The sequence below is a fragment of the Rhincodon typus genome, chromosome 15, assembly GCF_021869965.1.
Source record: "Rhincodon typus isolate 14 chromosome 15, sRhiTyp1.1, whole genome shotgun sequence".
Classification (NCBI taxonomy): domain Eukaryota; kingdom Metazoa; phylum Chordata; class Chondrichthyes; order Orectolobiformes; family Rhincodontidae; genus Rhincodon; species Rhincodon typus.
Window position 1 is genome coordinate 51,110,338 of NC_063346.1, and position 22,693 is coordinate 51,133,030.

The 22,693-nt window shown below is 40.3% G+C and overlaps 1 protein-coding gene across 4 annotated transcripts in view; it reads left to right on the forward strand.

Annotated features, from left to right (window-relative positions):
- Nucleotides 1-22,693, forward strand: part of LOC109916540 (guanine nucleotide-binding protein G(o) subunit alpha) — a 218,083-nt gene that overhangs the window by 190,945 nt on the left and 4,445 nt on the right. The window contains exons 7-8 of one of the 4 annotated variants that reach the window (XM_048605784.1): nt 1,885-2,038; nt 3,807-6,750. The exons of 1 other annotated variant lie outside the window; for it this stretch is intronic. In XM_048605784.1, the coding sequence (XP_048461741.1) occupies nt 1,885-2,038; nt 3,807-3,994 (342 nt within the window). In that variant the 3' untranslated portion in view covers nt 3,995-6,750. Of the gene's footprint in view, nt 1-1,884; nt 2,039-3,806; nt 6,751-12,466; nt 12,621-22,693 lie in introns of those variants that run through there. 2 more of the 4 variants (XM_048605785.1, XM_048605786.1) reach the window with 2 other exon arrangements.

A 22,693-nucleotide genomic window follows, 5' to 3' on the forward strand; every position in this document is an offset into this window, starting at 1 on the left:
TTTGGTCAACTGAAAGCCTATTTTCAAAATCTTGAAAGGTAATTGGAGTTGTATTTTCACTTCTGGTGGCCACACCAGGTTACGAAGATTTAAAACTCTAGTACAGTTCAATTTCCAGCTTATGTAGCTCATACATAGAGGGAAGTACTAGTGACCACGTTTTGTTCTGAAAAATGTGAAGGGCAGGAACAGCAAAATACTGAAAATCTGAGTAGAATCTAAGCAAACTTTGCTAAATATATGTTAGATCTGAAAAGATAGGTTATGATTTCAAGAATATCTACTTCTTCAAAAAGGTCTGGTTGTAGCATTTACTCAAGTGTAGCTAATACTGAAAATGTTTCAACATTGAAACTGACAAAGGTCTGATAGTGTAGCCTTTCTTTATATCACTCATTGATTTTATTCAGCCTTTCTAGCATGAGTCTGACCAAACAAACCCAAATGACCATCTCTGTAACAATAAGTGGCCGTTCAAAACTTTATTTCTTCCTTGGAACATTGTTTGGTCATGTATGTAAACCTTTTCTCCAAGTAAACAGACCTTCAGAATGTGACCAGGTGGACTTGTGGCAGATTTCTCTCACTATAATTTCCATTAAATGGAACGTGACTGTGTGTGAACTGGATTGTCCATGTGAGAGTGATTGCACATCGCATTGATGTTCAATAAACACAAGGTGGCAGCATTATGATGTAAAATATGATGAGGAGCTCATCCACTGTCTTCAGTGAATGGTACAACTGAAACTGCAGAACCGTCTTTCAGTTGAGAATCTGAGATCCTCTAGAAGCAAATACAATCAAAATGTTCTATTTGTGCGAACATTCATTGGTTTTGGGCTAAGTTCCAGTCTGTTGATTGTGTAAAGAGACATCCCTCTGGGGCATGCTGCATAGATGCTAGTGATTTTTGTATTGGATTGCACTGTGACGCAACAGTGTACCTTCAATGTTGTGTGACCACCCCATGACTCTGAGTGTACTTCATCCTCCTTTTGCCTGCTCTCTGGTACCACGTCCCTGGGGAAGGAGGCAGCCTTCCAGCTCCAGCCTCTCGCTACAGCCATGACACCATTCCACCACCGCTGACTGATACAAACAAAATGTTAACAATGAGATTTTGCGACACCAACCCAAATTGGCAGGTATGAAGCTTCTCTTGACCAAGAATTGAAAACAGCAGTGCGACCTCTGGCCCGGACCTTGTCACAAGTTCCTCTCATCACTACATTGCCATGTAGAAGACATGCAAATCTGATGCAGATTTTTTCTTCTGTCTTTTATTTTGCCTAGGCATTGATCCTGTAAAATGTAAAGTTTTTTTTTTGCGATTCATGCATTTGGTAGTCTTCCTTTTGGCTCCAGACTAATGTCTTCGTGACCTGACATGGGTTACCAGACTCTTAATCTGTTCGTGCTTTCACTCCAGCTTGTCAAAAGCCAGCTTTAAACCACATAGCTAAAAAAGCTAAAAAGTCATAGCAAAGTCTCAAAGGTCAGGAGGAGGCCGGTCACTGACTGTTTTCAAGTCTGGATTAATTCAAGGATCTATGATATCCTTGGTTAATGTATCCAGTTAGTGTTTGCCACTGCTCTCTGGCTGCATGGTTTCTATGCCTAGAGATAGAAAAAAGGCAGCGAGTCTTCAGCTGCAGTTTCTGGTACATGCATGGTGCATGATTTAAACAATATATAAATAAAATGACTGGTTTTAAATAGATCCAGTTGTAATATGTAAATTGGTTAAGTAGCTTTGACCTGTAATTAACCTTGCATTTAACATAGAAATTGTAAAGTTACATCTTTGCTGAGCTGTCAAGATAGAATTGCTTTAGTTTGGTTCTAGGTGCTTGGTGTAACAAAGGGCATTCTTTGTTTCAGAATCGCATGCATGAGTCGTTGAAGTTATTCGACAGTATCTGTAACAACAAATGGTTTACAAATACTTCCGTCATCCTCTTTCTCAACAAGAAGGACATATTTGAGGAAAAAATTAAGAAATCTCCACTAACGATCTGCTTTCCCGAGTACACAGGTAACTAGGTGACCACCACATCTCTCTGGGTGGGTAAGGGAAAGAAGCACACACGACTGGAAAATTCATTTGGTAATTCAAAGTTCTGTGGTTTGAAGTTAGAGTTCAGAAGTTAACATACTGAGACCTTTTACCCCAACATTCAAAAAGACACTTATGTCTGAAAATAGAACGAGAATGGTTGTTGATTTGTGAACAAGAAGTGCAAGAAAAGCTGTCCAAAATAACCCAGTATTTCAAGAGACAACATGAGTCCATGAACAGAATTCTGAAAATTCAAAATAGAAGTAATCCTCTTCACACTCATTCTCCTTTAAGTAACAGAGCTGCATTCATCCACATTACAGGAGAAAATTTACAGTGATTTTGATAGAGGTAGTCACCAGTTCCTCTTGATTAAATTGGTTATAATTCAGTCAAATGGTTTATATAACATAAGCAGCATTCAAGGTAAAACAGGCTCATTTTAAGGAAAATAGAGATTTAATTGAACAGCAGAAAGTTTCACTTCAAAGGAAAACTTGAGTTCTGTTCTCCATGATAAGGGATATTTTGGAGGGGGTGCTGCACCATCTTTGGATTAAATGAAGGACACCAGATGGTAGACTAAGATCCCAAGGGATTGTTCAAAGATGAGTTTATTTAGGGTTATGGTCAATATTTGTCCCTCCGCAAACATCATAAAGAACTTATTTGTCCCATTGTTGTTTGTGGGATTCTACTTTGTGCAATTTTACTGCTGCGTTTGTCTACATTACACTATAATGACACTTCAGAAATACACAATTGACTGTGACACTGTACTAGAAGGCTGTTGCTATGAGTTGATTCCCGAAAGACTGATATCATGATGAAAAAGAAAACCTCTAGTCAAGAGATGTATAAGCTTAGTTTCTTAACTAGAGTATCAAACTCATCATAGTTCATGTTTTACCTTTAAGATACTTTTTCTTCTGGACGATCTCCAACCTTTTTATAACAAGTCCATCTTTTCTTGCATGCTGCTTAAGGTATCTGACCAGCTCATGACATCATTCCCTGGAACAATCAACACAAAAAAAGAGCACAGTCGTCGTGATAGCAACAGTGTGCATTTGTCTCGTTCCTTTAGCGTAGAAAATATCCCACAGTGCTTCGCAGAGATATAATCAAAATGCTTAAAACGTAGGTTGCTGTTTTTTTCATGGTACTTAGTCCCCTTCAATCGCTGCCAGTTTCCTAACTTGTTTGCACTGCTAACTTTTGCATAGTTTCCGGGGACCCTGAGGGCATTGCCCAAATGAGCAATCTTTATCTGATGTTTGCTCGGTTCCCCATCATGGTCAGATCCTGATCCTGGCCAGTTGTACATCATGAGGAGTTGCCTTATATTGCACCAAGCAGTCATCTTACTATGAATTTGGATATAGGTTGGCAGAACCTCTGAAAACTATGGAGAAATGATCTTTATCATTGTACCTGCTAGCAGTCACAGGGAGATGGGGTAAACCCTACCTTCTTCAACCCAATGATTGTTTATTACCAGGCCTGGCATTTATTAGAGTCTCTGCAAAGGCCTTTGGAAGCCTCTTGGGAATATTTTGACAAAGAAATAGAAAAGAAACTGCGAGACAACCAAATGCTTTAGCCCTGTTACCCATTGTTTTCAAATCTTTGGCTTGATTTGAAAGGGCTGGTATCTAGCCCCAGATAAGGTATTGCTCAGAAGAACAATCTTAAATATTTCTGATGCTATTCTTTTTCCTCTGTGTTTGTGTCTCTCTTTCAGGCCCCAGCATGTTTGCTGAAGCTGTTTCTTACATTCAGTCCCAGTACGAGAGCAAGAACAAGTCAGCAAGCAAGGAGATCTACACACACATTACCTGTGCCACTGATACCAATAACATCCAGTTTGTTTTTGATGCAGTAACTGATGTGATTATTGCAAATAACCTGAGAGGGTGCGGACTGTACTAGAGTCCGTCAGGCACTGTACAGGTGGCATTTTTGGAGACAATTCTGCCGCTGATTTTACTTCATACTGCAAACAAAACAGCCAATTTTGCAACTACTGCTGTTCGGGCACTGAGCAGAATTGGACAGATTTCGTATTCCCTTGCATACACACATGGGCCAGGCAGACACCCACCCCAACATGCACTGTGTCCTTGGGGACACAGTTATAATGCCACTTTTGCATTGATGATTTTTTTAATGTACCTCATTATAACTCCAGACTTACTGACATCAGGACAACCAGGAAATGCGAGGCCCACTCCAGGAGGTTGTCTCGGGTTGGTTGAAGTTTGCATCAGGTTCAGTATAACGGCAATCCTACTGGTCCTGATCCATTAACTCATACACAGCTACTCACATTGTCAGTCGTTCATGCATGCACACCGAGTCTAACACTTAGGAAACGTATACACATTGTAACTGCTTATATATTACTCTTTGCGGTCAGTACTGGGTATCGTCACATTCTCATTCTCTCCCTCTGTCTTTAGTTCCTGATGTTTTCAGTTTGACTAAATTTATTTACAGGTTCACGGTGTGTGACAAGTTTCTCTAAAAGAAATGTTATATTTCAGAGTCCAGAGCCTGTCATACTCAGTTGCACTTCAATTTGATGGAGAAACTGTTGTCTTTTAGGTGTCTCTTGAGGTGGTTGGTAAAATTAGTGAAGAGATTTGGAAAGAGATTTCTTAAGGAGTTTCAGCCATGTGCTGGCATCGCAGAGCATAGACTGTGTTGTTTATCAGTGACTGGACTTGTGTTTCCCAGTCAGCTTGAGGCGCTCCATGTGGTCCAGTCTGTGTGGGACCCCAACCCATGCTGCCTGGTCCATGTAAGATCCCCGTGTTGCCAGTATGCAGAATGAAATGGCACCTGGTATTTATAGGCAGAGTCAGCCTGTATCGAGACTGTAGGTGAATGTTGGAACCTTGTATCTACTGATGTTTGCTGTATGCAACACAGTTGAACAACCAGTTGTGTTGAGGCCCATTTCAAAAACTTAAATAATTTGCTGCACTGTGCTTCTTCTTACTTAGATAATTTGCTGTACTGTGTCCATCCTGGTTCTGCATGTAAAGATGCAGGCTTTTCTTGCCAGGTGATCGAAGTGGAATCAAAATATGAAATGATAATCTTTTCAAATACTTTGTTATTCTAACTTATTGAAAGCTAAGTTTGTGTGTGTGCGCACAGGGGAGATCCACAAATATTAAAAATATTTATTGTAGGTCAAACTATATACTAAAAACTACAATAAATATTAAAAGCTGAAATAATATTACAGTTGAATACCATGGCATTAAATATAATAAATGTAATGTCTGTCCGTTACAAATAATTGACCTTCGACAGGAAGTTGATCATTATCATTGAGTTTGGGAGACTTACTGCTTTGTTGAGTTTTTAACACAAATTTCCTCCCTTTCACACTCTCTCAGGGCAAGATTTCAGTATTTCTGGCAATGCTCCATATGCTGTACACACTGCTTCTGATTGCATGCATGCCCAGATTGGGCTACTTGCTGTCTGGGAATGGAAAGATTCAGAAGTGGCTTTATTCAATGTTTTAGAGAAGCTTGGGATTTGACCCAGTCCCTGTGAGAATTAACAGGGTACCACACCAAAGTTTGGGCCAGAGAGCTCTGAGTAAGGAAGAGACAAATTGTGTTTTATATTCAAGTTTACACAGATGTGCTGTTTATTTTAAGATGTTTCTTTTGCCTGCTATATAATTCCACCTGGATGTTTTTTGTTTACTGGAGAGGGGATACACCGTACAGCACTGTAGGTAACTGGAGCTTTAAGGCCATAGGAGCAGAAGTAGGCCATTCGACCCATCAAGTCTGCTCTGTCATTCATTGAAATCATGGCCAATAATAATCCTCAACTCCATGCCCCTGCCATTACCCCATAACCCTTGATTCCCCAAATGATTAAAAATCTATTCCTGCCTTGAACATACTTATGACCCAGCCTCAACAGCCCTCTTTGGTAAATTATTCCATAAATTCATGACCCTCAGCACAAATTGCTCCCAATTTCTGTCTTAATGGGTTGACACCTTGCTCTGAGATTACACTGTCTGATCCTAGATCCTCCCACGTATGGAAACAACGTATCGGCATCTACCCTGAAAAGACCCTAAAAATCTTGTGTGTTTCAATAGGTCTCCTCTCATTCTTCTAAACTCCAATGAGTACAGACCCAATCTTCTCAACCTCTCCACATAAGAAAAAACTGAGTGAAACTATTCAAGGAAGGAGAGAGGCAAAAAGCAAATAACTACAGGGTGATTAGCCTAACATCTATTGATGGGGAAGTATTGGAATCAGTTATTAAAGATGTAATAGCAGAATGTTTGGAAATTTATAATGTAATTAATCAGTTTTGGCATGGTTTCATGAAATGGAAATCATGTCTAACTAATTTATTAGAATATTTTAGGAAAGTCTCAACCAGAGTGGATATAGGGGAACCAATAGATGTGTTGTATTTGGACTTCCAGAAGGTGTTCAACGAGGTACCTCACAAAAGGTTAAATCACATGATAAGAGCCTGGGATGTTGGAGGTAGTTTATTGGCAAGGATAGAGAATTGAGCTGTAAACAGCAAGTAGAGACAAGGGGTTCTTTTTCAGGTTGGCAACCATTACCATTGGATTCCACAGGGATCAGTGCTGGGACCGCAACTATTTCAATGTACATTAATGACTTGGAGGAGAGAAATGAATGCACTGTAGCCAAATTTGCAGAAGACACAAAAATAGCTGGAAAGGCAAGTTGTGAGAGGGAAGAAGCAGTTTATAGAGAGATATGGATAGGTTGAGTAAGTGGGTAAAAAGTTAGCAAATGGAGTATAGTCTGGGGAGATGTGAAGTTGTTCATTTTGGAAGGGAGAACAAAGAGCAGAATATTATTTAAATGGATAAAAACCACAGAAAGCTGCAACACAAAGGGACTTGTTGGTATCTGTACATGAAACACGGCTAACACACAGGTGCAGTAGGCAATCCGGAAGACTAATGAAATGATGGCCCTTATTTCAAGGGGTTTGGAGTATAAGAATAGGCACATCTTAATGCAACTGTATAAGGTGTTCTTGAGACCATACCTGGAATACTGTGAGCAGTTTGGTCCCCTTATTTTAGGAAAGATGTCATTTAAATGAAGGCAGTTCAGAGAAGGTTCACTAAGATGATCCCTGTTTTGGATGGATTCTCTTGTGAGCAAAGGCTAAACAGGTTGGGTCTCTATTCACTGGGGTTTAACAGGATGAGATATGATCAAATTGAAACAGTATTTACCCAGTCAAGCCCCTTAAGAATCCTGAGAGGATGTTTCCCCTCATGGGAGATTCAGGACCAGAGGGCATAGTCTCAGAATAAAGAGCAGCTATTTTATTCTAAGGGTTGAGAGTCTTTGGAATTCTTTGTCATAGAGAGCTGAAGGGGCTGAGACCTTCATATATTTAAGGCTGATATTGATAGATTTTTGATCAGTATAGGAATTAAGGGTTACGGGGAAATCATACGAAAGTGCATGTGGGAAATGTTGGATCAGTCATGATCCTATGGAATAGCAGAGCAGGCTCGAGAGACCAAAACGCCTACTGCTGCACCTGTTTCTTATAGCCTTAGGGTTTAACCTTCTCTGGACTGCTTCCAATATCTTTCCTTAAATAAGGGGACCAAAACTGTTCAGTGTTCAAGCTATGGTCTGACTAGTGCCTTGTATAGTTTAAGTAAGACCTCCCTACTTTTATATTCCTTTCCCTTTGAAATAACGACCAACAGTCCATTTGCCTTTTCAATTACCTGCTGAACTTGGATGCTAACATTTTTGTGATTCATGCACAAATCCCTTTGTTCCATAGCATTCTGCAATCTTTCTCCATTTAAATAATGTTCAGTTTCTCTGTTCTTTCTATCAAAATGCACAACCTCAAATTTTCCCAAATTATATTCCATCTGTCAACTTTTTGCCCAATCTCCTAAACTACCCAAATCTCTTTGCAGACTCTCTGTGCCATCCTCACCACCTCCCTTCCCAACTATTTTTGTCATCTGTAAAGAGGAAAGCAATGGTGAGCCAGTGTTCCTTAACTACACTTCATTGAAGGACAGACTAATGAGTAATATAGAATCTGATCTCTCAATGATCCTGAAGATATGAGTAGTTCACTGCCTCTGACAATGTATGTGGGATTGAACCAATCATTGTAATAAATGCAACAACGCAACACATAACCTCAGAGTAGAATTTGAGAATGAACAACCAAGCTTGGCCTCTGAGAGTTTCATTTCTTGGATTGACTTCAGCTGTCTTTGGTAACGAATGCAATAAATATATCAGCCTGACCAGGACAAGGCTATACAGGGAAACTTGATACGTAGCAGAGTTCTGGATAAGTAGCTGAATGTGAAAACATTTGACCTCAAATTGTCTGACTTAAGGAAAGTGTATCTGACAATGACAAGTATACAAGGTCTATGACTTTGGATAGAATGGTTCAGGTATCAATGTAACACCAATCCACAGGGCTGCTTAGTGCTATTCATTTACTAGTTTCACATTTATATACAGATCAAGGAAGGGACTGGTTCATGGTATCTGCCACTGTAGCCCAGGAGTCTTTGGTACTGTTCATTTACTGGAAGCAGGACTGGTAGTTACAGTTTAGGAATGATTATTAGTATCGGGCCATTTAATAGCAGTGACATTTGAATACAAAAGGCATTCCTATTTGATAACTGGACTTCCATCCCACATCCTGGGGTAATGATGTTGCTTCAGCGTGAGAGGATAGGACTTGTTCTGGTGATTACTACAACAAGCAACAGTGCAGCAAGCTACCATAACTCGCCTCTCACCAAAGAAACATGTTTAGTGAATCCAGTATGGGGTATACATTGTGGATGGGATGTAAGAATTTGTCGTTAGTTGATGCCTATTCAGTGTTAAATAATGGTTCTGTCAGTGGTGTTCAGTTGTTGCTGCCTCATGATTAGTCCAAGTGGAGTCACTCTGGAGAGATCTTAAGTTTTTTTTTGATAGTTGTTGCTGATCACATGATGTAGTTCCACAGAGTATTAGTGTATGTCTTCAAGGTCTCCTGCCAGCTTCAAACCACTCGTACAGCTCTGCCAAATGTGAATGGTTGAAAGCTGATTGTGTACTTTACCATTGAGAATCAAACACCTGACCCTGTGCCATGCTGGTATTCCTTCCAAAGTATTAACCACAAGCTGAATGACGCCGATGCAGTGCCATAACACAGATAGGAGTAGAGTGCTTCAGGTAAGTGAACCATTTGGAACACTAGTAAACTTTTGTCCAAGTGTAGTTAGACAAGAACTCCAAGTCCTTTACTCTTAATGTATGTGCCAACATTCTGTGGCAGTCTCTTAGTCACCTCTGTGTCAGATTTGGAACCATAATGTGAGCTTGTGTGGGTGATTAGGCTAACCTAGTGCTTTATTACATGTGAATGAGGTTGTACTTACAGTCATTTTGTAACAAAGTGAGTCTGTTTATATGGTAGATTGTTATTATTTATTTCTGTTGTTAATGTATTTATTCATAAGATATCAATAAAGTGCCAGCTCTTTCCTAAAATGCGTGTTTGCCTCTTCTTTGTGCCTGGCCTTATGATGCTCGATTTATTCTTTCATTCATTCTTAGATCTACGATTCTGAGACGAGGAACTGTTCAAACGATTTTTCTCCAGTTTTCAGATTTCAAATCACCAGCAAAAAAAGCCATACCTTTATCCCCAGATATCTCTAGAACATCCTGTAATATTGTTTTGATTGATGTGCTAATTCTAACTAATCACTAACCATCAATGCTACCCTAAACTGGAATAATGTGTTTTTCTCTCTGTTTCCAATAGCTCTATCATCTTTCAACATCTAACTTGGATGCTCAATGATTGATGTGGGTTTCATTGATTCTCGCTCCACAAGCCCATTGTTTAATTGTACCTGCCTTTTTCCACAGGATCCAAGCCACAATACAATGCTGACTTGTAATAGGATAAGACAGTCTGTAAAGCAAAACTTTGTACCTTACATTTTATGACTAACAGGGGAGATGTGATTGTAGTTGGTCAAAAGTCTGTGAGTTCCTGACTGTGCCCTGATGCTAACGAGCTGTGTTTTTGTGACTTGGCATTGGGGAGTGGTTAGGTGTATCGGTGATATATTCTGTTCACTGAATCAAAGCTTATTCCAAAAACGCCAGAGCCAATGAAAGCAAATGTTGGGGCTCACATCTGTTCTCCTTTGGCAATTTGTCCAATTGCCACTCCATGCTAACTGATATCACATGAACGTAACAGAAGTGTATCAGCATCCAACTTCCCCTGTATGTCAACTCCTCAGCTCAAGAACTTCTTGTTATCTTGTAATATTTACCTGCCTTCAGAGGAAGATGTTGTGATCAAATTGGCTGTGTCTTTTGTTGTGGTCCTACTGCTCTGGTGAATCAAAAGTAAAAACCTTGAATGGAGAAGTAAGTTTAGCATTGGGATTTTGGCCTGGGTTTCAGAATTATTTCTCAGTGGGCTATGTAGAAATGTACCTTGGATCACATCTTGAGCAGCTGGATGTAGAAAGCCTATAGCAGTTTTGGTGTTGCAGGGATTTCAGTGCTCCAGTTAGGCCTTGTGCAGTGCTATTTGCTTATAGCTGCTGACGTGAGTCTCTAGTGTGGAGGAGCTGGCTTTCATGTGTGTCATCGCTTCGATAGCTAAGGAATAGCTCAGTAAGTGTTATTGTAATGTCTACAGTATGTGCATATAGCAAAGCCTTCATACAGTGTATGATATAGCTTAATGAGTTAGTGACATGCCCTTGAATGGATGGACTGAAGGACTGAAAATTTCCAGTGATTTGGTCTGTATTTATTCAGCTAATTTGTTGCCACTTGATTATATTAGTTAGTATTTTTATGTATATTTGCATTGTGGGTTAAGGGGATAGGGTGGAGTTGGGTCTGAGTAGGATGCTCCTTGGAGGTTTGGGTTGAATGGCCTCTTTCTACACTATAGGAATTCTATGAATAGCTAAACTCTTGCTACCCAGTGTGTTTAACAGTGTTGAGTATTGGACTGTTGTGCCAGAGAAAGTGGTGGCACATTTTACAGCTGAAGAAAGGTCAGTTTTCTTTGTAAAGGACCACAATCATTGAGTAATGTTTTATAGGTCAAAGCAAATGTTGGGGCTCACATCTGTTCTCCTTTGGCAATTTGTCCAATTGCCACTCCATGCTAATTGATATCACTTGAACGTAACAGGAATGTATCAGCATCCAACTTCCCCTGTACGTCAGCTCCTCAGCTCAAGAACTTCTTGTTATCTTGCTATATTTACCTGCTTTCAGAGGGAGATGTTGTGATCAAATTGGCTGTGTCTTTTGCTGTGGTCCTACTGCTCTGGTGAATCAAAAGTGAAAACCTTGAATGGAGAAGTAAGTTTAGCATTTATAAGATCATCCAAAGTAGCAATGATCTTATCTGTGCATCATTTGGTATTGTGTGCAATGTACCTTTGCAATGTACAATGTACCTTACCTTGTGAATTCTATTCTCCATGTCGCCTACACCCAGTTGGATTTGTGATATTTTGCTCTGGGAAGATTTTTTTTGTATGAGTTCAAGAAAAAGCTTCTTAGAATGGTTCCAACAATGAGGGTAGGATAGATCACCAGGATAGATTGAAGAAGTTGGGACTGTTCTTGTTGAGTGAAGGTTCAAGAGAGATTTGATAAAATCATGAAACTGGACAGAGTAGGAAAAGAGAAATTGTTCCCATTGGCAGAAAGGTCAAGAACAAGGGGACACCAGCTTAAGGTCAGATGACAAAAGGAATGAAAGGTGACGTCAGAAAGACACGTTATAATACTGTGACTGGTTAGGACCAGGAATGGACTACTGGAGAGTGTAGTGGAGCCAGCTTCAGTCATGACTTGGAAAAGGGAATTGGATAATTATCTGAATAGAGGAAAAATATTGTGGGGCTATGAGAGAAAGGCGTCGCACTAATTGACTCTTACAGAGACCTGGCATAGATGTGACAGGCTGAGCAGCCTCCTTCTGCACGAAATCATTCTATAATTCTACTTGGAAACCTACAGAGGTCAACAGCAAAGGGCTGAATTGACAAGACAGTTTCTAGAATGATCAACAGGCAATGCTGAAAGTTCAGTTGTTGGAATGTGTGTGACTGTGTGTGTATGTGTGTGTTTACTGCTGTTTGTGTTTGTTCACCTGAACACTGAACTGTCTGAACTTATTTGAGAGCTTACTTGTGTCTAATATCTATTTGGCTCATGTTTATTAACTACACACGTTCATACAGTTTCCCCTTTTCTGATGCTAACGAATCCTCCTTCTTTCTCTCTCTTCTTTCCCTTTCCCTTTCCCTTGCTGCAGAACCGCATGCACGAATCTCTAATGCTGTTTGATTCCATCTGTAATAATAAGTTCTTCATCGACACCTCCATTATTCTTTTCCTCAACAAGAAAGACTTGTTCGCTGAGAAGATCAAGAAGTCGGCTCTTACAATCTGCTTCCCTGAGTATACAGGTAAGAGTTTTATAAAATTAAACTTGCCCTTCCTTTGTCTCACAGCAGCAACTCCCTCTCCGCGTGCATGGTTTTGTATTTCTAGCTTTGTTCAACATAAACCATTCATTCACTTCAACTAACCCCTCTCCTTTTCAAGGTTAAAGGTCACATGTCATCAGAAGTTTCTGACCTGTTAACCACAGATGTACGTATGTGTGTGAGTGAGTGTGTATGTGTGTCATTCCACAACATTGTAAAATGAGTGATGGTGAATCAGCAGCTTGTTGAACATCTCATTGTTATTCCATTGAAGTCAATCAGGAGAGATGCAGGATAGACTGCAATTTGGCTATCACCCATTTCACATTGTCAACATTACAAATCGACCCCCTTTGTGTGAAAAATCACACTCCAGGGTCTTTGAAGTGTTTCAATCAGGCTGCAGTGTGGTAATAGACCAATCATCAGCACCTTTTTTTGTTAATTTGTCGAGCATCACAAGCTATTCCACCATTTATTGCCAATCCCTAATAAGAGAAAGTGGTGGTGAGCTGCCTTCTTGAACTGCTGCATCCATGTGGTATAGGTGCATAGAGTGTTGTTAAGGATGGAGTTCCAAGATTTTGAATGAACGACACTGAAGGAACGATGATATAGTTCCAAGCCAAGAAGATGTGAGGCTTGAGATAGTAGGGACTGCAGATGCTGGAGAATCTGAGATAACAAGGTGTAGAGCTGGATGAACGTCGGGCCGAAACGTCAGCCTTCCTGCTCCTCTGATGCTGCTTGGCCTGCTGTGTTCATCCAGCTCTACAAGATGTGTGGCTTGAAGGAATTTGCAGCCAATCATGTTCCTGTGTATCTGCTGCCTTGTCCTTCTAGGGGGTAGAGGTCATAGGTTTTGAAGATGCTGTTTAAGGATCCTTGGAGAGTTGTTGCAGTGCATCTTGTAGATGGTACACATTGCTGTTGCTGCGAATTGGTGGTGAAGGGAGGAAATGTTGAAGGTGTTGGATGGGATGCCAGTCATATGGGCTTCTTTGCCCTAAATGGTGTTGAGTATTTTTCAATATTGTTGAAGCTGCACTCATCCAGGCAGTGGAGATTTAGAGTCATAGAGTTGTACAGGACGGAAACAGACCCTTCAGATCACCTTGCCCATGCCAACCAGGTATCCTAAAGTAATCTAGTCTCATTTGCTGACATTTGGCCCATATTCCTCTAAACCCTTCTAATTCATATACTCATGCAGATGCCTTTAAAATGTGGTAATTGTACCAGCTTCCATCACTACTTCTGGCAGCTCGTTTCATACACATATCACCTTCTGCATGAAAAAGTTGCCCATTTGGTCCCTTGTCTATCTTTCCCTTCTCACCTTAAACCTAGTTTTGGACTCGCCCACGCCAGGGAAAAGACCTTGGCTATTCACCCTATCCATGACCCTCATGATTTTATAAACCTCTATAAGGTCATCCTGCAGCATCCGACACTCCAGGGAAAATAGCCCTAGCCTATTCAGCGTCTCCCTAGATCTCAAACCCAGCAACATCTTTGTAAATCTTTTCTGCACTCTTTCAAGTTTCACAACATCCTTCCTATAGCAGGGAGACCAGAATTGAATACAGTATTCTAAAAATGGCCTCACCAATGTCCTGTACAGCCACAACATGACTTTCCAATTCCTATAGTCAATGCACTGACCTCTCTATTACATTCCTGACTCGTGCCTTGTAAGTGGTGCACAGGCTTTGAGCTGTCAGGTAGTGATTTACTAGCCTTAGGGTCTTTGATCTGCTCTTGTAGTTGCAGTATTTATACGGCTAGGCCAGTTCAATTTCTGGTCAATTGTAATAGCCAAGACATTGATAATGGAGATTTCAGCAATGGTAAGTCCGTGGAGTTTTACGAGATGATCGTTTGATTCTGTCTTGCTGGAAGTGGTCCTTGCCTGGTACTATAATCTTTTAATATTAGTTCAGGAACAAGTATGCAACTCAAAAGGGATGGGAGGAGTTTCCATTCTGAGGGCTTCAATAACATTTAGACTGACTTCCAAAAATAGCAAATGTATCAGTCTATTCACCACAGAATGATGATGTTATTTTTACAGCCGTTCTTTTTTGTGTGCGCCTATGTTTCTTATTTCTGTATCTTTGAGTATATTTGTCCTTTGTTTAGACTGTGTGTCTGTGTATCTTTCTATGAGGATAAATTTGTATTTGTGGAGCTGCACTTTTATGTATATGTGTATAAAGTTTTGTCTCTGTAATTGTATTTCTGTGCATTTGCTTGTGTCCACATTTATATTACAGGCATACACATACAGACTGTTTGTACATGCACATATCAATGTGTACACATACTTGTGTATCTGAGGATATGTACATGTGCATGTATCCAGGAATTACTGCCAGAAACCAGTCCTTTAGGAGGATTGTGTCCTGGAGCCAGGCCTACAGTTGAAATTGACCAGCCCAGGCCCAGTCTTCAGTAGTTGACAGGAGCCAGGCCCAGATATTACTGTTCATAGAGTCATAGAGTCCTACAACAAGGAGACGACCCTTCGGCCCGAATGGGTCCATGCTGACCAAAATGTCTATCCACGCTAACTCCATTTCCCTGCACTTGGCCCATATCGTTCTAAACCTTTCCTATCCATGTATTTGTCCAAATGCCTTTTAAATGTTGTTAATGTACCCACCTCAGCCACTTCCGCTGGCAGCTCCTTCCAGATGTGTACCACCCTCTGTTTAAAAAAAAAAGTTTCCCCTCAGGTTCCCATGTATTCTTTCTCCTCTTACCTTAAACTGATGCCCTCTAATCCTCGATTCCCCAACCCTGGGAAAATGACTGAGTGCATTCACCCTATCCATATCTCTCATGATCTTGTACACTTCTTTTCAGATCAACCCCCCCCTCAGTCTCCTACATGCTAAAGAAAAAAGTCCGAGCTTGTCCAACCTCTCCCTCTAACTCAGTCCCTTGAGTCCTGGCAACATCCTTGTAAATTTCATCTGCACTCTTTCCAGATTAATAACATGCTTCCTATAGCAAGGTGACCAAAACTGAACACAATACTCCAAGTATGGCCTGACCAACGTCCTGTACAACTGCAACATAACTTCCCAACTTCTATACTCAGTGCCCTGACTGATGAAAGTCGGTGTGCCAAAAACCTCCTTCGCTGCCCTGTCTATCTGTGACTCCACTTTCAGAGAACTGTGCACCTGCGCTCCAAGGTCCCTCTGTTCCACTACACTTCTTAAGGCCCTACCATTCATCATGAAAGTCCTACTTTGATTTGACTTTCCAAAATGCCACACCTCACATTTAACTATATTAAATTCCATTTGCCATTTCTCAGCCCACCTGCCCAGCTGAGCAAGATCCTGTTGCAATTTCTGATAACAATCCTCACTCCACAATACCACTATTTTAGTGTCATCCACAAACTTACGAATCCTGCCTTGTACATTCTCATCCAAATAACTGATATAGATAACAAACAGCAATGAGCCCAGCACCAAGTACTGAAGGCACACCACTGATCACAGGCCTCCAGTCCGACAAGCTTCTCTCTTCCTACCATTAAGCCAATTGTGTATCCAATTTGCCAGCTCTCCCTGGATTCCATGCGACCTAACCCTCCAGAGCCGCCTATCATGTGGAACCTTATCAAAGGCCTGACTGAGATCCATGTAGACTACATTTACCACTCTTTATCACACATCAACCTTCCTGGTTACTTCATCAAAGAAGTGGTTGGGTCCAAGAGGCACTATCTACTGTCAGCGGGTGAGGTGAGGTTGGAGAATGAGGCTGCAAAGTTTGAACAGGAAAGGAGGACTTTGCAAGAGCGGAGATGGAAAGCAATAAACTTTCAGGAGTTGGAAACAAGGGAGGCTGGAAAAAAGGGATGGTAAGGAGGAGGCTTTAAATGGGGCTGCAGGTAGGAGGCATGTGCAGGAGGATGGAATGAGAATACAAGATGTTTGGGGGCAGGGGAGCGGAGGCTACAAAGGGGAGAGCACCATTTTAAGCCTGTCAGCAAAATAATATTCAACTAACTGGCAGTCAGGAAAACTTGAAAATCTCTGAGGTAATGAATTCCTTGCAAATTATTGTGAATCTCCAGCTTAAGAATGCAAATATTCAGCATTTACCACATGAGGAAAATGTAGTGGATGGTATTTTAAAGAAAATTTCAATTGTTATATTTAAATTTGAAATTGAGGTCAGAGGTGCAGTAAAAAGTGTAAAACATTTTTTTAAAAATGTTCCGGCTTTGTGCACATGCAGCACGTTAGCATGACCTTACCTGTCTGCGAAAGGTGTATTTGGGCTGATGTAAATTTTTGTGTAGAAATGTCTTAGTTATTTTGAAAAAAGCTTTTACCGTTAACTTATTCACTTGGATCAGTTTAATTTATTAGACACCAATATGTTTAATGCTTTCCATGTGTGTTGTTGGTTTAAGCTTATTTAAAGATTAATAATTGCAGATCTTGCTGAATTCTTCTAATTCTACTTTTGTGTGAGCCCAGAAATCCCACATGTTAACACAAACACGCAAGGTATTATTACTTTAACAACTGCAAAACCTAATCAATGAGTTAGCGAGAATGGGAAAATAGACCTAAAATCAAAAAAAAACTCTCAAGTGAATATTAAAAGCTCTTGAACAAATTGTTTTGAGATACAGCCAGTTCAAAGAGTGGAGCTGTTCGCAAACTATGAATATCTGAATTTTATGCAATTATCTGACAAATCCATGGATGTATAGTTTATCTAATTGACATCTGCACTTTCAATGGTCTTAGAGGTATTGAGTACAAAACCAAAGAAACTTTGCTGAAACCATATCAAACCGTTTAACCCGTGTGACTATGGTTTATAATTCTGCACACCAGAAGGATGTAAACATTTTGTTAAGACATCAGAAGACAGGTCTAAGGAAAAAGGGTTACGGAGAAGCCCCGTTGTTCTTCTTAGAGTCAAGAAACCTGAAGGGGACTTGTTGGATGTGTGTAAAATCATGAAGCATTTAGATGGAATAAATAAAAACTGTTTCCAATAATTAAAGGATCGATAACGAGATGGCTCAGATTTAACTACCTAAATTAATTGGTAAAAGAACCAGAGGGAATATGAGGAAAACCTTTCACGCAGAGATCGTTAGGATTTGGAATACATTCCCTCCATAATACTGTGATGGTACACAATATAATGCCAGACATCCTGCTTGTGTACTCTAACTCTCTTGCAATGAAGGTCTAGGATGCTGTACACAGAATCAACATGGATAATGGTACGATATAGGAAGAGAAATGGTGAAATTCTGAATGGCAAAAATAAGTATTGCTTGAGTTAGTTCTGCCAAATCAAAAGAAAATAATAATGCAGGGAGCACGGATATAATTGTGAAATAGCAATTAATACATACTTAACATCAATGTCAGAATAGGAAAGATTGATGGAGGAAGCAAAGATAATTATAGAGGACTGAAAACCTGCAACAGTGAGATAAGAGGGGATCTGACACAAATTAACTGGTTAGAAAACTGATTGGAAAGCAAAACCTTGACAGGAAAGGAGCAGAGTACAGGGTTAATATATTCTTAAGACCAAAAGAAGGTGAATTGAATCTATTTATATATGGATAAGTAGAAATTTAAAGTACTGAAAAAGTCTTACATTTGTACAGCACTTTTTATAACCTCAGAATGTAATAAAGCACTTAACAGACAATGAAGTGTTATCGAAGTGCCATCACCGTTGCCATTTGGAAACATGGCAACAAAATTTCCCACAAACAACAATGTGATAATAATCAGATATTCTTTGTTGTGATGCTGTTTGACAGATGAATATTTGCCAAAAAAGGTGGCATTGGGTTATTTCTGTCCACCGCTGAGAACAAGAGCAGGACTCAACTTCACATCTCATCTAAAAGACTGACAGCCTAACACTCCAATGCAGTGCTGCCTAAATTCTGTCTCTGAGACAGATGGGCTATCAGATGTGGCCATCAGTTAAAAAGCTTAAACTTTGAAGAAAGACATAGGGCTAACAATCATAGAATCCCTACAGTGTGGAAACAGGCCCTTCAGCCCAACAAGTCCACACCAACCCTCAGAGCATCCCACCCAGGCCCATCCCTCTATAACCCACCTAATCTACGCATCCCTGAACACTATGGACAATTTGACATGGCCAATCTACTTAGCCTGCACATCTTTGGACTGTGGGAGGAAACCCACGCAGACACGGGGAGAACATGCAAACTCCACACTGACAATCACCCAAGGGTGGAATTGAACCCAGGTTCCTGGCACTGTGAGGCAGCAGTGCTAACCACTGAGCCACCGTGCTGCCACTAATTTTTACAATTAGTTTTTGTTATTAATGCGAAGAAAGTCATTCAGCCCCTAAACAGATGTCTTTGACAGGCTATGTACAGGTGTTATTTCTGTTTCTCCAAATATCTCTTTCTTTCATCTTTCAAGATTTTGTAGACTCTAAAACAGGTCCCATGGGATGATGGCTTGCTAATGTAAACCCACTATTTTTTAATGCTAGATTGATAGAAAACAGGAACAAAGCAGAGGTCCTTCAGTGTAATTTGGACAGGCTGAGTCAGTGGGGAAGTGCATGGTAATCTCTTACATAGGACCTTGTTGAAAGTTTTCTGAAAGCCCATGTAAACCACATTCACTTGCTCCATCTTATCAACTCTACTAGTTACATCTTCTGAAAATTCCAGTCAATTTGTCAAAATGATTTCCCTTGTGTGAATCCATGCTGACACTATATAATCCTGTCAATGTTTTCCAAGTGCTTTGCTAATAAACCTTTTGTAGTGGTCTCTTAACATTTTCCCTGTTACTGATGCCAAGTTAATTAGTCTTTAATTCACTGGTCACTAAAATTCATTAAAACTGGTCTGTAAAAATAAAGCACATGGGAATGGGAGAAGTGTACTGACCTGGATAGGGAACTGGTTGGCAGACGGCAAACAAAGAGTAAAAATAAATGGGTCTTTGAGTGGCAGGCAGTAACTGGTGGGGAACAGCAGGGATCAGTGATTAGAACAGAGCAATTAGATAAAGAAACAATACAAAGAAAATCAGGAGGAACATATGAAAGGTAATTTGGACAAAAACAACATAAGTGAAAAGCAAAAGTTTGGAGGAATATAAAAAAAATAGAACATATAGTACCACTAAGCTAAAGGAGGGAGCATAATGGTGGAAATATGATAGTAATATCAACTGATAGTTTTACTCACCTCCACCGTCATTTGTAAACATTAATGTATGTAGATGCATGAGAGAAGGATATGAAAATGTGTCAGAATTGTAGAAGGGAAACTGGTTATGAAACGCTCAAGGTGAATAAATCACAGGACTATAAGGGCTGCAGCTTTGGCTGCAATGATGAGCTTGCAATATCCCACTATGCACTAGCAGCATGCTCACACTCACAATACAACCATATTAAACATGTGATAACAGGTCGACAGCCCCTTTGACAGCTTCTTCCGTTAACCTCCATGTTGACAGGCCACAGCTGCTGAATTTGCAGCTTGTTCTGCTGAATATTGGAATGTACTTCACTGACACTATAGTCATTCATCTTTTTGATAGTTGTTAATTATGGGCACGTTCAAAGCTCACACTTCTGTCTGCTTTTGTAGACTTACCAAAATGCCAAGTGTATTATTTCTTTTACATTCCTACACCAGGCTTCATTTTCCTGGACGTTTTTAGCAGCTAACCTTGCGCCTGCACCATTCAAGCTCGTGCTTAACTTCGTAGAAACTGTCTATAGCAAATAATATTGATCTTCCTCAGCCAATTTAAAATTAATTGTTCTATCATTGGTTGTTGATCTAAAGATCATTCAATTTAGTACCCTGCACAGCTGTAGGTCCTCATAGAGAATTTTACAACCAATGAAAGCACACCTGAAGTGCATTGTTACTTCTTATAATGTTGGAAATATGGCATCCAATTTGATTTAGTAAACTCCCACTAACAATGTGATATTCATGAACAAAAATAAAGTTGCTGAAAAGCTCAGCAGGTCTGGCAGCATCTGTGAAGGAGAAAACAGTTAACGTTTCAGGTCTGGTGACCCTTCCTCAGTTCTGAGGAACCAAAACGATAACTCTGTTTTCTCCTTCGCAGATGCTGCCAGACCTGCTGAGCTTTTCCAGCAACTTTGTTTTTGTTCATGATTTACAGCTTCCACAGTTCTTTTGGTTTTTAATGTGATATTCATGACCACTTTGACTCTTAAATGTTGGTTGAGGGCTAAATATTGGTTTAGACATTAGGGTGTGTGGAGGAGGTGGGGGGAATGCTTCTACTGTTTTGGAACATTGCCAAAGGTCTTTCATGTCTGAGAGGAGAAATGGAGCTTTGGCTTCATAACTCATCCAAAAGACGGCCCTGTCCAATAATACAGAACTCCCTCAGCAGCGAAACTTGAACCCATGACATTCTGGTTCAGAGATATAAGTGCTGCTCATTGAAACACTGCTACCACAAAGCCAGTATTAGCTATGCAGTCAGAAGGGTTAACATGAAAGTTGAGCTAATGTATCTCCGTCACGAGTGATGGAAGTTTTGGAGTGTTCTACATTGTATGTTGGGGAATCCATTCTATGCATAACAATGTTGATAGCTGGTTCAGTTGTCATGTTAATCAATTATATTCCAAGTGATCTGTTGAAAGCCCAGAAATGTTTCTGATATACATTGTTCTCCACAAAAGATTTCATACAAACAAGGAACAGCAGTAGGCGACTTAACACTTTCAATGACTGATCTGATTTTGACCTGAATTCTACATTTGTGTATATCCCCAATAATCTTTCATCCCCTTGGTAATCAAGAATCTATCTACTTCTGCCATAAAAAAAATTTAAAGATTCTGCCTTCCTTTGAGGAAGGGGACTGCAAAGACTCATAACTCTCTGAGAGAAAGATGTCTCCTTATCTCTGTTTTAAATGGACGATCACTTGGTTCTAGATTCTCCCACAAGAGGAACCATCCTCTCAACATCTACCCTTTCAAGTTGCCTCAGGATCCTATGTTTCAATTAAGTTATCTCTGACTCTTTTAAACTTTAGAGGATATAGGCTGAGTCTGTCTAGCCTGTCCTCATAAGGCAATCCAGCCAGTGTGGTGAAGAAGGTGTTTGGCACGCTTGCCTACATTGGTCAGAGCACTGAGTATAGGAGCAGGAACATCATGTTGTGGCTGTACAGGACAGCGATGAGGCCACTTTTGGAATACTGCACATTATTCTGGTCACCCTGTTATAGGAAGGATGTTGTTAAACTAGAAAGCATACAGAAAACATTTACAATGTTATTACCGGGACTGGAGGGTTGAGTTATAAGGAGAGACGGGATAGATTGGGGCTTTTCTTCCCCTGGATTGTCAGAGGCTGAGGGATGACCTTATAGAGGTTTATAAAATCACGAAGGGCATGGATGCAGAGAGTAGCCAAGGTCTTTTCACCAGGGTGGGGGAGTCCAAAGCTAGATGACATAAGTTTAAGGTGAGAAGGGAAAGATTTAAAAGGAACCTGAGGGGTAATTTTTTCACACCAAGGGTGATGTATGTATGGAATGAGCTGCCAGTGGAAGTGGTAGAGATGGGTACAATTACATCATTTAAAAGACATTTGGACAAGTACATGAATAGGAAAGGTTAAGAGGGATGTGGGCCAAATACAGGCAAATGGGACTAGTTCAGTGTAGGATACCTGGTTGGCATGGATGATTTGGACCAAAGGGTCCATTTTGTGCTGTATGACTCTATGCTTTTATTAGGCGAGAGAACCTTCTCTGAACTGCTTCCAATGCATTAACATCCTTCCGTAAGTGCAGTGACTAGTACTGTACAAAATACTGCAGATACAGTCTCACCAGCACCCTGTATAACACAAGCATAACCACTCATGCATTCAATTCCCCTCACAATAAACCATAACTTTTGGCTGATAGTGGTGGATGTTCAGGATAAGAAATTGGCTGGGGGAAACTCCCTGTCCCCTTTTGACACCCCCTCAAAAA